This window comes from Pyxicephalus adspersus, chromosome 1 (assembly GCF_032062135.1).
Source record: "Pyxicephalus adspersus chromosome 1, UCB_Pads_2.0, whole genome shotgun sequence".
In the NCBI taxonomy this organism is placed as follows: Eukaryota; Metazoa; Chordata; class Amphibia; order Anura; family Pyxicephalidae; genus Pyxicephalus; species Pyxicephalus adspersus.
The window spans coordinates 72,506,006-72,520,411 of NC_092858.1; the positions used below are offsets into that span (position 1 = coordinate 72,506,006).

At 36.4% G+C, this 14,406-nt stretch overlaps 2 protein-coding genes across 2 annotated transcripts in view; both read left to right on the plus strand.

The window, feature by feature from the left end:
- The window catches only part of LOC140325652 (uncharacterized), a 30,514-nt gene extending 19,775 nt beyond the window's left edge, over positions 1-10,739 (plus strand). The window contains exons 2-5 of the mRNA XM_072403640.1: positions 1,301-2,010; positions 4,897-5,076; positions 7,644-7,731; positions 10,489-10,739. Coding sequence (XP_072259741.1) covers positions 1,366-2,010; positions 4,897-5,076; positions 7,644-7,731; positions 10,489-10,739 — 1,164 coding nt within the window. The 5' untranslated portion in view covers positions 1,301-1,365. The remainder of the gene's footprint in view (positions 1-1,300; positions 2,011-4,896; positions 5,077-7,643; positions 7,732-10,488) is intronic.
- Positions 10,740-11,560: 821 nt separating this feature from the next.
- Positions 11,561-12,095, plus strand: LOC140332923 (CAP-Gly domain-containing linker protein 1-like; the record flags this gene model as incomplete). Its single annotated transcript, XM_072414190.1, is given in 2 exon segments — positions 11,561-11,649; positions 11,970-12,095. Coding segments are annotated over 2 exon segments (151 nt in total), but the record flags the coding sequence as incomplete, so codon positions are not given.
- Between the last annotated feature and the right edge of the window lie 2,311 nt (positions 12,096-14,406).

The window sequence follows — 14,406 nt, forward strand, 5'->3', positions numbered from 1 at the left end:
TGTGTCCCCTACGAGATCTCTCAATGTCAGCAAACAAACATCTTCAACCAGTTCAGATTGCTGCTCATTATGCTGACACAATTTAAAGACTTTAACTGTCGCTGTATACGTTTTTGGCTAGCCTATGAAGCACATGAAACTTTATGTTGTTTGTTTTATTCCATGGGAGCTAGGGCACGCTTAATTATGGTTCATCAAGTTTAACGTAGTGCTTTTCATAATGATTAGAGAAGGATAACAGCCTACTGGTTACATTTCATTAATGACACCATAAAACATCAACTTCAAGAGATCGATCACTAAAGTGTTTTTGGCGGAATACAACACCTTTCTTGACATAGCTGTGACTTGGACAGTGTAAATTAATTGCTTAGCAAATTGCCAACTGTTTCCTGTCAGGGGTCTTATGAGACTGATTGCTGTTGGAGAAACTGCTTTTACCTTATAAATTGTAAAGGAGAGGTTTCAATAAATCACATGACTCACATTTAATATTAGTTTCCATGGGGATTTTCCCAGGTGTTTTTTCAAGACGTATGTGATTCTGCAATAAACCACTCCACAGCAAAATCAGCATTGGCAATTTCAATACTACTAAAATATTGGGCTTCCTTTTAAAAGATATAATTATTGAGTAATTATGGGTATATGGGGTAAAACTTTTAATGACACAGTGAAAAGTGTTGGCTACCTGAAATTCTTGTTAATAAAGTAGAGTAACTAGAGTAACTGAATAAAGGCAGCATTGGATTGTTTCATATGATGGAAAGTGTAGTCACCTTCATTGAATAACTTCCAGGGAACAAAACTCAATGTTTAGGTTTGGCTACTCTATTTTTTTAATTATTTTATTTACTTTTAAAGTTTAAAATTTTTATATATTTATATACATACATATTAACAGACAGCACTAATCACAACTGTACAAAAGTAATACAATGTGTTCCATAACAATACAATCTTTTATTGTGTTTAACAGTCCTTAAGACAATGTTATCCTTCAACAAACAAATAAAGTTCAAAGATGGAAATATATAAAACCCTCTTTTACAGGTATATTCCAATCTCAAAATATTCCAATAATCAGTAATACATATACCATGAAAAAAAATAAAACATAAATAAATAAGGTGTCCAGGCGATATAAGTGAATAATATATATGGCCTCTACAGGACTACTAAAACTCTCTTAAAAGGCTACTTTATTGAGCTAGTTCTATCTATATTGTTACGGAACATCATTTTATCACGTATATTTATGGTTATAAAATTCATATATTGTATTCATTTGTCTTTTCAGTATCGTAGGTTAAGAATCATCTGTTCCATGGCACATTTATTACCTATCAAAAGAAAGGACTGATAATGGAATCAAGTAAAAGATTATCTTCTGAAAACATGGATGATTTCAGTTTTCAAGAAGACCGGCATGTGTCACTCGGAGTTACTAACAAACTAGAAAGGTTTATCAGTTTAGAGGATGAAAAATATAATGACATCATGGATCTATCAAAAAGCAATTGGAAACACACAGGACTGAAGGCGGAATCAAAAAACAAATTAGGAGGCTCAGTGGATAGCATATTGTCGCAAACCTCATTTCAGAACCCTGCATGGATGGCAGTAAAATCCAGCAAGTCCCAGGATGCTCTTGCATCTCCTTCGTGTTCTATTAGGAATCAAATGTGGCCAAGCAAAGAAAATGAACTCGAGAGCTCAGAAATTGTTGATGATGTTGTGGGAGATGAAATAAACTTTAATACCAGGCTACGATTACAAAAAGAGACCTCAGTGGAACATAAAAACACATCCTTCAATGCTTCACCATTGTTTTCTCACTATGTTTTGGAAGCTGCTACAATGCCAGTCGAGTCTTTACCAGAACATTGCAGATCAGAAGGAGAGAAGTTACAGACTTATTTGCAGGAAATGGGAAATTACCATCAGTGGACAAAGTCCATAGACCCAAATCCTGATTGTTCTGAAGAAACCAAACCTAATCATTTTCAGGTAATACCCTTTTAGGTTTTCCAAACAAAAATAAAGATGTATACATGAATTGCTTAGATACTAAAAGAAATACTTTTTTTTTTTTTTTCAAAAAGCCCATCTCTAAGAGCTACCGATTGTTACAAAATAATTTACTCCTGCAGATTTTTTGCAGAACTGGCTATGTACTTGTACTCCCTGGTTGGCCAAATAGCCTTTCTCAGGGTGGGATTCTTGGTGGTGGCGACAATGGACCATCCTCGCATCCCTGACAACTCAGCACTGTCTTGCCACAAGTTCCCTAAATAGGGATCATTTTAGTAAATGTATCTATATTAAAAAAACATGCACTTTTTATTTAAATTAAAAATAGGTTTTACAATCACATAGGTATTAACAAGATGTACTTAAAATATAATGATTTGTTAAAAATATAGTTTGCTGTATATGGATAATATTAGGTTATATGCCATGGGTGTGTGCTATCTTCTTGTAGAATACTGGATTCTACAAGAAGATATTTGACCTATATGTAAAGGTGCTGCTATTGCTAGGCCCCAGTCAGTCTTTTTGTCAAGTAGCAGCATCTATCTGAATTCGCAGCTATACAGCTGAGTTGAACAAAGTCCCCGGATGCTGCATGCTGACAAGGAACCTTTAAAGCAGCACAATGCAGGTAATGGGTAAAGAATAGTTCTTTTATGTCCTGCTGATATTTCTGATGAATCACAGAACTGATCCTCAGATTTAAAATACCTTACTTTCTATGTGTATTATATAAAGTAAGTGTGTTCTGAATGTTAATACTGCAATGACAGAATTTCAGAACAAGAAGCAAACATTTGAGATGTGCTTTAATGCCGGATATGTCTAATTTACACCAGAGCTAGGTACGTCCTTTACAAATACCAATATGAGCTGTTAAATAAAATTTTGTCTAATATAATTCAGGCAATATTGGAGAATTATGATTTACAAATATAGCTGTCTGACATTTTTAGGATTTTAAAATCTTCTGTATACACAGTCACTGGCCATAAGCTAAAAACATTAGAGTTTTGGTATATATTGACATGACAACATGTCAGCTGCACATCTATGATGGTATTCTCCCATTCAACCACATCCCAAAGCGCTCTATTGAATGTGAGATCTGAGAGCTATGGAGGCCATTTGAGTACAGTGAACTCAGTTTGAAACCAGTTTGAGATATTTTGAGATTTGTGCCATCATGGGTTATCCTGCTGGAAGTAGCTATCGGAAGATGGGTACACTGCAGTCATAAGGAGATGGAGGTGGTCAACAATAATAATGTAGGCCATGGCATTTAAACTACACCCAGTTTAACGACCGGGGCCCCAAATATGCCAAGAAAACATCCCCTACACCACCGCTAGCTTAAATCATTGATACAAGGCAGAATGGATCCATGCTTTCAAGTCGATGACACTAAAATATGACCCTGAATGTTGCAGCAGAAATCTAGAACATAAGACCAGGTAACATTTTTCCAATCTTTTGGCAGGCCCCAGGCAGGTATGGCATCCAGGTTGGTATTCTGCTGCTGTAGCCCATTTGCTTCAAGGTTGGACATGTTTTGCACACAAAGATATTCTTCTGCATTCCTTGGTTGTAACAAGTATTTTTGGCAGTGTTATTGTTGCCTTTCTATCACCTCCAACGAGCCAGGCCATTCTACTCTGACATTGGTCTCTTTGGTCTGGCTCTAAAAATGCCTACATTGCATACAAAACCACTATACCATTTAAAGCTTTATTACTCCTGTACTGTTTTTTTTTTAAGAATATTTAAATAGTTTAATGTTCATAGTCAGGGCACAGATGCATTTTAGAGTACACAGCAGCTGTGTTCCTCAGTATGCCGCCTTCTTTATACTTTTAGGTTTTTGTTACATTTTAACTAACTTCTCAAGCTAAAGTCCCCTGTATATTTATTAATTATTAGCAGGGTTTTACTGAGACCTGGAAGTATTTCATGGTTTGTGATGAAGAGGTTGACAATAGCTGATCTTTACTAAAGAATACATAGAGGTTTATTTCTTTGTGATAAACAGGTGTTAAATGTGTGATATAACCAGCACTGCCAAAAATACAGAGGTTGCCACTGCTGACATCTTTCAGAAATGCTTAGTTTACTGGCTGGCACAGGCTTAAATATTATAAAAGACTCACTTGGAACCATAAACCAGATCTGAAAGGTACAATCATAAATACGTTAGTAACTAAGCAAGTATTGAAGTCATTAGATCTGCATGACAGCCAGGAAACTAGCAATTTCAAATAAAGTGTTACAGTTTTCCTTTAATTACTTTGTTTTTCCAGCACACTGTACAGGCTTATAGAATATAGATGCCATTCATAAAAGATACTGGAACACAGACTCATGGGGGCCTATTTATAAAGCAGTGAATTAGACAGTCACCATAATATTACCTGGTGGAGAATCTATCTCTGCCATTAAAATGTATGGACCTGGAAGATTTTCAACCACAGATTTACGATTTCAGATTCACTGCCTTATAAAAACACCAAACCCTTGTTTATGAGAAACCCTATTTAAAAGAAAATTGTAAAGGTAATATGATATTACTGTACACATTTGTATTTCTGTTCTTTTATAATAAACCTACAGTGCTTTTAGTCTGCAGAAAAAAAATATGTTGCAGCAATTACCATTTGTTGATCTATTAGACGTTAATATTGCTGTAGATAATATAGATTAGGACTGCTAAGTGCTTTTTTTCCTAAGTAAGCACTTGGCAGCTCTGTAGAACAATAGTTTCCAATGCTATACTCCTCTGAATTGTATTATTTCATGCCTTAAAGTAACTGCAAGTGTACAATACATAGCATTATTTATTAACATATCTTGTTCTATGTGTTGTAGGCTACAGAATCCAGAGAGGCTATCTCTATGCCCCTCCTGAAATCAATACTTCTGGTGCGTGAGGCCAGAATAAATGACCTGAGCAAAGAAATTAGGAGAATACAAAGTGAAAATGTACAACTTCAGGAGGACAAGCAGCATATCCTGTCTGAAAATGAGTGGCTGCGAAGACAAGTTGAGGTAGACAATAACATTTTTCCTCAATGGAATTCACATTTTCATTTGTCAAATAATTTACATTTAGATCAGTAAAAACCTTTTTAGATTGTAGTATTCATATTGTCATAGTAAGGTTTTAACAACAGCCATTATCAGACTATAAACCCAGTACGTATTAGCACATATTTTTTATGCATGCACACTGATTGCTTCCTGGCACTTGGTGAAGATAAAATGTAATAAGCTAAATGATCACGCATTGCACAAGTTCCATCAACTAGTCCTTATACAGACGGGAAAAGATGTGTTTCTATCAGTCAGTCCTTAATCTATGTAAATGTTCTTTCTGTAAGTGTTCTAATATCTTTTGTACACTGCTTATCTCTTACTGTTGCTTGGCCACTTCTAATGTAGGCAAAACCTTGATTTAAATATGTCAGCCAATGCAAGTAAACCTGTTCGTACATAGCTTGGAACACAATATGAACATTGCAATAAATATGAACATTTCAGGTAAAGCATAAATTCTGTACACAGATGAAATACAAACATATTAGCTGTACTGACTATAATATTTTGTGTTTTAGTCTGAAGATTTATGAAGCGTTGGCACACAGCATACCTGATTAACACTATTGGCTCCCCTAACATAATTTCTGTTGTACAGTGGATGGTGAAAAGCCAATACCAATTCAGATATATAATGTGCACTGCTGTGTCTATGATATCTGCCTGAAGTTTATTTATTAGTGCTTCCAAAAACAAGGAATTTGTCAAGTCTTGAGTGCAACCATCAAAGCTTCAACACATTTGTAGACAGGTCACCCATGGGTCTCCGGGTCTGAAGGCTCAGAAGTACATGCAATTACACAAATGTAGGATCCATTGTAAGGCCACAAGTGATGTGACTGTGACCTGCACATAATAAAAATGTTTAACTTTTAACATTACTTCTATATGTACAAGTATATTGAATAAAGGAGAAAGAAAGAGGTTTGAGATTGAAATTTTAGTGCATTTGATCTATACGTAATTATACAAACATTGTGGATTTTCAGTACATATATCCTCAACCCTTGTTAAATGTCACAGGGTTTAGATATTTCTCCTAGAAATTTCGTTTCATAAAGTGAGACCTTTTACGGCTGCATATTTCTCGACCCATTTGGACAACTATAGGCTTCCTCAGGGGTGTGTTGTTGCAAAGGTTGTATGGTTCCTACATAGTATAAAGCAAAAATAAAAATAAAATAGCACATCATATAATATGCACATATTAATTGTAGTTATCAAAGATTACAATAAATCTATAGCTAGTCAAAAAATACAGTTTTGAATATCAATTTATAATAATCATTAGTTGCATTGCTTATATATTCTATCTGTGTATGCAAATTGACGGCTAAATTCCATAATTGAACAAAGTATTTTTCAAGGAATGTGAACTGAATTTTATAATAATAATAATATTATAGACATTTTTTTTTGTGAGTATACACATGTGCTATATGGCTAAAGGCTTTTTTGCAAGTTGTAAAGGTGTACTTTACTTTCATATCTGATATTGAAGTTAATAGATGCTGGTATATAGTTTTTTACCAATATAAAGATACACTATTGTTTCAAAAAGTTTTGTGTTGTTACTTACAGTTAGCAGAGGAGAGATCAAAGCAAAAAGGTAAAAAGGTAAATTCAAGCTGCAGTGGCACTAGTAGGAAAATTAATAAAGTTTATTAGGATGGCTGTTGATTGCAATGTGATTAGATAGGGTAGGGTATATTTTTTGTACTGGTTTTGTACCTACCAAATTAAGGGTAAAAGATATAGCACAAATATTTCAGTGATGTACTAAGCCAAAATGCCTATGTAGATTGCTGGGTCCAAAATAATACCTAAAATTTTCAGTAGTAGGTACAAGTAGTTAATATGTACTGCTCCGACAATTCTCTAGCCTAGAGTCTGTTTTAAAATCATATGCTAAACCTAGATGTGTTGGATGCATAAGGTTCTTTACAAACTTATCTGTTGAAGACATACAAAATTAACTAGGCTGGTAATGACCAAGGTAAGTATCAAACTCTTTCTTTGCTGAAGACATTTGCTTTAGTATGTTTTTTTTAATGGCAGCAGACTTTAAAAGTCACTTTCTATGCATACTAAAGGTCTAAATGTAATAAAAAAAAAAACTCCCCAACCCCCGGTCCACGGCCGTCTGACAGGTGGGCCTCGAGAGCATGGAGACCAGCAGTGGTCCACAGCTCTGTCCAGGAAAAGGCCCCGCTTGGGAGGGTGCACTGGCCAGAGCCAGGGACCATGTCTCCCGTACGGGCAGTGGGTGGGTTGTGTCTCTGGACTCAGACCTGCGATGGGAAAGTGGGCAAGTTCTGGCATGATGACATCACTCTGGGGAAATTTCTTCCCCTTTGAGTGACACAGGACTCCGGACCGCGCATGCAAAGATTCTATGGTTTGCAAGCTGCAACAGGTTGGGAACCACTGTTTTTATCGGTTTTCTATCTAAGGTAAAAGAGTATATGAATATATACATATCTTCCTGCATAACACTATGTTTTTTTTCTTCTGTGTAGTCTACAACCTTTAATGAAGAAAGGAAAGCACAGGATGTTTTCAATTCATTTGACCCACTGTCTTCTGAAGATCTCCAGAAACATATTGGTAACATATACCTTGTTGTTTTGCATTTTTTATAACTGTAAATTGTAATATGATCATTGTCTGTCTTTATGCATACTTCCCCATAGACCTGTAAAACTCAAAATGTATGTCAAGCTAAAAAGAGGGAAGGATTGGAACCTTTGCCGGGTAGCTACTGCTATTCAAGGCTCAGTAAGCGCTTTACTGACAATTACGGTCACTGTGACAAGGTTTACCAGCAAGGAAATCAAGGAAAATCTGGAACATGAACATAACAATAAAAATCTAACAATGGTTAGCCAACTTTTCCAAGCTTTTTTTTTTTTAAAGGATTTATATTTTTGTGGTACATTTTGAGATGTTTCAAAAAGACCAACACTAGTACCTGTCAGTTTCTACAGTAATATCCTGTTCCTCATTAAAAGAATAGTACAGTGCTTATTTCTGCAAGGAGCAGTAACCAGGTTGGGTAACCAGTAGCAGATAATCTACTAATTCCAGCATATTTTACCAAAAATAATGATTCCAGTGGCATCCATTGCCTTGTGTGCTCTCTACACAGCTTGGATATCTGTAGACAGTCCTTTGTATGTCTGAATCTAAATTTGTTCATATTGCAAGTCTTAGACAATAGTTATAGCTGAGATTTTTCAGTAGGCCTATGTAATAATCCAGTTGCAGTAGCATACAGTATATCAGTTTTCAAAAAGTGGCTTTCACTAACAGATGAAGGTTACATGTGTATACGGCTACCTGTAGGCAAGGTACCTGTCTGCAGAACAAAAATGAACAAGCAAAGGTCTTTTGTTTGTGGCCATAATGACATTCTATTCAAATTCAACACCATCAAGGAGCACAGCAATTACTAATTTGGACAGAAGTGATGCATCAGACTCCTGTGAGTAGACATCCTTTGCTGACTGCACTGACCATGTTGGTCTGTTCAGTATGTGACATCACAACAATACATTTTGCATATTACAGACAATTGCTTCCTCTTCACCGCTGTAGTGGCTTTCAGCCAGCCAGCAGGGCAGATTCTAGAGCCAGCCACAGGCCCGTATCTATTGTGTTATGCTGGCCTGGCCATGCCCACCTACGCCTGCTGCAGATGGCACTGTCCGTCCAGGGTGTAACAGTAAATACAGCCCCAATGTAACTACTGAGAATGGAATCTGTAATCTTTGGTTTATTGCCATTTCTAGCACTTAAAACTCACAGAGATAAATGTTAATCTCAAAGAAATAAATTATGCTTTTAAAATTAGTTTAACATTTTGTTCATATAGCAGTCTGATGCCCCCACTGATAAGTGAGCTGTGACTAAACAAAGTACATTTGTTCCTTGATTTAACAAAACATTGCTTTATTTTGCAATTAGTTAAGCTTTTAGAAGGCTAGGCAAGGTTAAAACTGAAAGGAACAATTCATCAGCCATACCATTTAGAGACCTCTCAAATGATGTGTTATAGAGCACTTATATATTATAAATGAATGAATACATTCATCAAAAATGCAGAACTAATATCGAGATTAATATGAAAGCTTGATACAATTACAGGTGGTAGGATAGTTGTACAACTTTTAATGTGAATAGAGTTCAACAGTATTTGGAAACCAGAAAAAGTCTGATGGAAAGTTGTGTCAGTGTGTTTGGAAGGGTATTTAAAGTGTTTTTCCAACCATCAGCCAAAACATTGTACTGATGCTCCATTCTATCCAAACCAGATAAGGTACTTTTTGCTTGAGTCTGCAATCAGCTGGGTTACCTTTGTGTTCACAACTTGTGAATGGAATGTAATGCTTAAACATCAGACTGACTAACCCATCTCTCTGCTTTCCACTCCTCAGTATATACCCTCAATGTACTGTTGTGTAGTGCTGCACTCCTTGCCCTGTCTCTCTGTGTTTGTTGTTGTAAAGCAGGGGTCCCAAACCCCTGGTCCACGGCCCTAGCCATCTGACAGGTGGGCCGTGGCTCTGGGCTGGTGCACCCACCAGTGGGGTCAGGAGAAGGATCTTGCTTGGGGGGGCGCACCGGCCAGAGCCGCGGACCATTTCTCCCGGAGACATCGCAGGCTCAGGCAGGTAGGCGAGTTGTGTCTGTGCATTTAGTCTGTGCATTTAGTGGTCCACGATGTGCAAAAGTTTGGGGACCACTGTTGTAAGGGGATTACAAACACATAAAAACAAAATTGATTAGGCACTTCTAACATATTTGTTTTCTTTTGAATACATATATAACAACATATTTTTTGTTTTTAATATCAGTCATAAGTTTGACTTTAATCAGTGAAGTAGAAGAAGAAATCTGTTTTCCAAATCAAAATTTTTATTTATTAAGTAAAATATCTAATCAGTAAAATCATATTTGTGTACTAAATGCTAATATAGATTGGTGGAGAACTTTTGCTAAACTTCAGATTTGTTTGAAAACTTGTAGTAGCTCGTTTATAATCTATAGTAGGTTATCACATTCAGTACTCTCCCATGACAGTCTGCAGAATGAATAGATGACTTAAAAGTACAGAAGCATGACCCCTTCTTTATGGCTTTGTGAAAAAGGATGAATTTTGAAACTGATAGAGAGAAATAATACTGATGATTGCACTTTATGTAAGTCAGAGACTATAATAATGAATAGGCCTAGTCTAATAAGGGTATAAAGATAACCATCAGTGACCACGGTATTTATTTATATTAATACATATATTGCAAATAAGATCAGTTGTCATGATAAACTATCTCACTAATGTGCTTTGATACATACATATATCAGGTAAACTCAAAAACCAGATCAGTGCCCTCCAAGAAGCCAATGAAAGGGCAGTATTGGAGTTAGCAAAAGCCGATGAGGAGATCTCCCAGCAAAAACAGGATCTAGCCAAACTCAAAGCAGAATACCAACAGAAGTTAGAGGACTCTAAGGAACAAATACAGATTCTTACAGAGAAGGTAATATATGATAACCTAAGATCTAATGCTACTTATAAATGTATAAATGCATGTAAGGGTCAGGTTAAGGGTTAACTCCCAACTTCTAATCTAACTCATGTAACTACTCAATGTGTAATAACACAAATAGATGTGAATTATGATGTGAAGAAATTGAAAAGCCTTACAATTTACATTTGACATGTTTGGATGCTTTTCAATTTTAGTGAAAATAATATGAAAAAAAAGCAAAGGAGGTAAAAAGAAAATAAGTGCCTGTTGCATGCAAATGATTTCCTGCATACCTGCCGGCAGTCCCTTATAGGTGGAACCTCTCATTGACCCTATCTCCACGACTCACAGAACCTTGACCACCTTGTCTTTTTTTAAATTTACGAACAGAGCACAATAAGGAATTTAAATCCTAATTTATATATATTATATATAAGAAACAATAAAATTCAGCAGAATTTTTAGAACACATAGGCAATGTACATCAGGTCACTGCGCTTAAAAGAGCCTAAAGTCTAGACCACACAGAGAAACACACGTTTTTTTTTTAATGTATAGTAATTAATAACCAGCCTGGGGCACAGGGGCGCTATATGTATGTAGTATCAGTAGTGAGAGTCAAATTAGGAAAGAAGCCCTACATATCAATCTTGGACTATCCATTGAAAGCTATTCAAGGAGTTCCCCTTTAGGAAGATGTGTTTACATTGTTTTGTTTTAATCAGTCTAACACTACTGAAATGTTTAATATTTATGGTCTGGTGGGTGCCTCGGGCTGCTTGTAGTGACCACAGTTATATCATGTTTCAAAATTTATAGGAGGAATTGATTAAAATGTAAATGCATCCTTACTGAGCTCTGATAACAAAGTGCCATTTTGACTCTACCATTTCAACTTTTAGTCTTTACAGGAATGAATCTTTTAATGTTGATGGAACATTTTCAAAATGCAAAGCAGCCTTAGGATCTATGATCATAAAAGAACCCTGGGAAAGTAAGTACTAAGAGCAATTTTCTTTTGCATGCAACAATGATTAAAGATGGGACTCGGGTCTCAGCCTGCTGCCTGTTCTAATTATTTTTACTCTAACTGTGTAGAGTAAACTCATTACTGAGCTGACCTAAGAATTGTTAACCTTTGCATACAATATAATACATGTGTAAATTAGATTATTCAAACTCAGCCATTCATGGAACTTTACAGTAAATTATCAGCATATTTCTGCTGTGGAAGGTGCCACACAAATTCCTCCTTGGCTTTCTTTGAAGAAGTTAGTTATAAACAACAATTTTAGAAATCTACTATTGTTCTAGGAAAACTGGATGCGCATTTTAAACGTAACATCTCTCCATATTCAATGGACAGTGAAAATACAGACATGTTGGTCCTGGGATACCAAGAAGATGGTCAGAATAAAACTTCTTATGCCTATGACAAAGGTAAGATTGGAAATAGTATTCCAAGTGGTATATACTTTAATTGTAATCATTCATTCATCTGTGTATATAAAAGTAATACTTTAACAGGCAGTCTCCTATTCGATGATATTTAAGTATAGGAATGCCAATATCTAAATGATCACACTCAGGAGAACAAAGTTGTGTGGCCATTCTCCACAACAAGAACACACTTAAGAGTAAGATTGCAGCCACGTGCTCCAACACTATGTAATGTAAGTGATCCACAGCAATCTGGGATCTGCTGCATTAGTCTACCGGTTCCTGGCATGAGGAATGGACAAATGTAACCTTACTGCCGGTGTGAATTCAGCCTAATTACAGATGTGCTCCTGTGTCTATATTTAGTTAAAGTGAAATTTTGTGAAAACATTTTTTTTTACTTGATTCTTTTACAAAATTAGCCCAGCAGGCCCACGCTGGCTCAGCTTCCACCTTTTCTCCAATGCTCACTTGTACATCCAGGGCTGCTTGCACTGCGCATGCATTAGATTGAACACTTTTTACATTATAAGAAATCCTCTGAAGATGTATGCACATAAGGAGCAGTTCAGAGCCTCTTGGGATTTGTGACACAAATATCCCAGGAGGCTGTGGATTTCCCCTTAGGTCCTTACCGAAATGGGAGTGAAGACTGAAGGGGAGAGGTCCTCTCCAAAAAAGTGTAAAAACAAAAAACGCACATTTTTCAAGAAAGTCACTCTTTAATATAATGTTAAAAATGTGGAGATGCTTTAATAGCATGTGATATCAGAGGACAGGACAGACAGTGACCCCCTCATCACTGCCCATATTCTATATAAAAACAGTTTGTGACGTTTATCCGCAGTGTGTAATGTCATCGGCAGCGCAGTGTGATCGCTATGTGGTATTATCACAACAAATAACACTTTCAAAATTAGGTCTAAAATGTACTTTTTATTTACTAAATATTAGACATTTTTTTTGAGGTCTTTAGGGAACCCCTGGTATAATTACAATATCCACTTCTCACAGTATATTAGTGTGTGGGTCAGTTGGAATATTGTCACTCTAAGAGGTCCAAACTGCTTATGGCTCAAGAAACCTCTAGCAACTTCTGGAAGAACCCTGGATGAGAAACACTGGTCTAGACAGCTCGAATGAAAACTACGATCAGAGAAACAGTATTTCTCCAGCATTACATAAGCAAAGTCACCGTAAACCTACTTCCCGGACACGCTTGAGGAAGAAGGATTCCAAGGATATGCTGCAAAAACCAGGGCCAGAAATACCCCACAGCTTGCCAGCTTCGGTGGGGAAAAGATTCAACCTAGACTCCTGATTCCAATTCCTCGGGCTCCTCTGCAGTCAATAGCCCAGTCAAAGCTGGACCCAGACTCAGACTCTGGAAAGTCACAGAGAATTGTTTGATCCTACTGACACTGTGCATCTGACAAGCAAGTTTCTGAAACAATTCTGATAGATATACTAGTGTCTCTAAAAGGCTTTTTACATGAAGATATAATTACTTTGATGCAGTAATTTATAAATTATCTTTAAGGAGTAGAGGAAAGAGTACAGCATTTTTGCAACTAAAATGGGTGAAATTACAGATGCTCATAATGCACTTGTAGGTGCACATTCTCGGTGGGTTCTGCCCTTTAAAAGATCACTCTTAAACTTGCAGATTTGGAGGGCAGATCTAAATGTAATAAAAACCTTAACCAATACTATTGTCCATCTGAATATATTCAAAAGCAGATAGTATCCCTGATTCCATCAGCGGCTTCATATGAAGCATTTGTTGCTAGAGCACAAAGATTGCCTAAGCCCTTGTTTCTAACTTACAAAGTACCCAGGTATGTACTGTCTCGTATCCATTTTTTCCACATTAAAGAAAAACTAATGCTAATCTCTTGGCAGATGGCTCCACTCCCTGCTGTAAATGACAGCATCAGTATGTTTGCAGATCTTTCCCAAGTGCCTATACTAGCACGAAAATAATTTTTTACACTTACCATAGTGCTTTTGACAAAACAAAATTGCATACAGATGGGTATTCCAGGTGAAAATTATAATACAAAGAGAGGAGACGCTTTGGACTATAAATGCAGTCAAGTTTCCCCAGGAAAAAGTTTGTAAACCAAAAAGCATTGTGAACTTGTTTTATTTCCTTCTTCATACCTCCACGTTCAATTATTTTAGTGCATATTATTGAATCTGGACATCCGGATCTCTATTTATTCCATATCAGATACAAAGATCCTGTTATTGACATGTCTATTACTGTCTGTATTCCTATGTCACCTCCAATTGGAGAACAGTTTTTTTT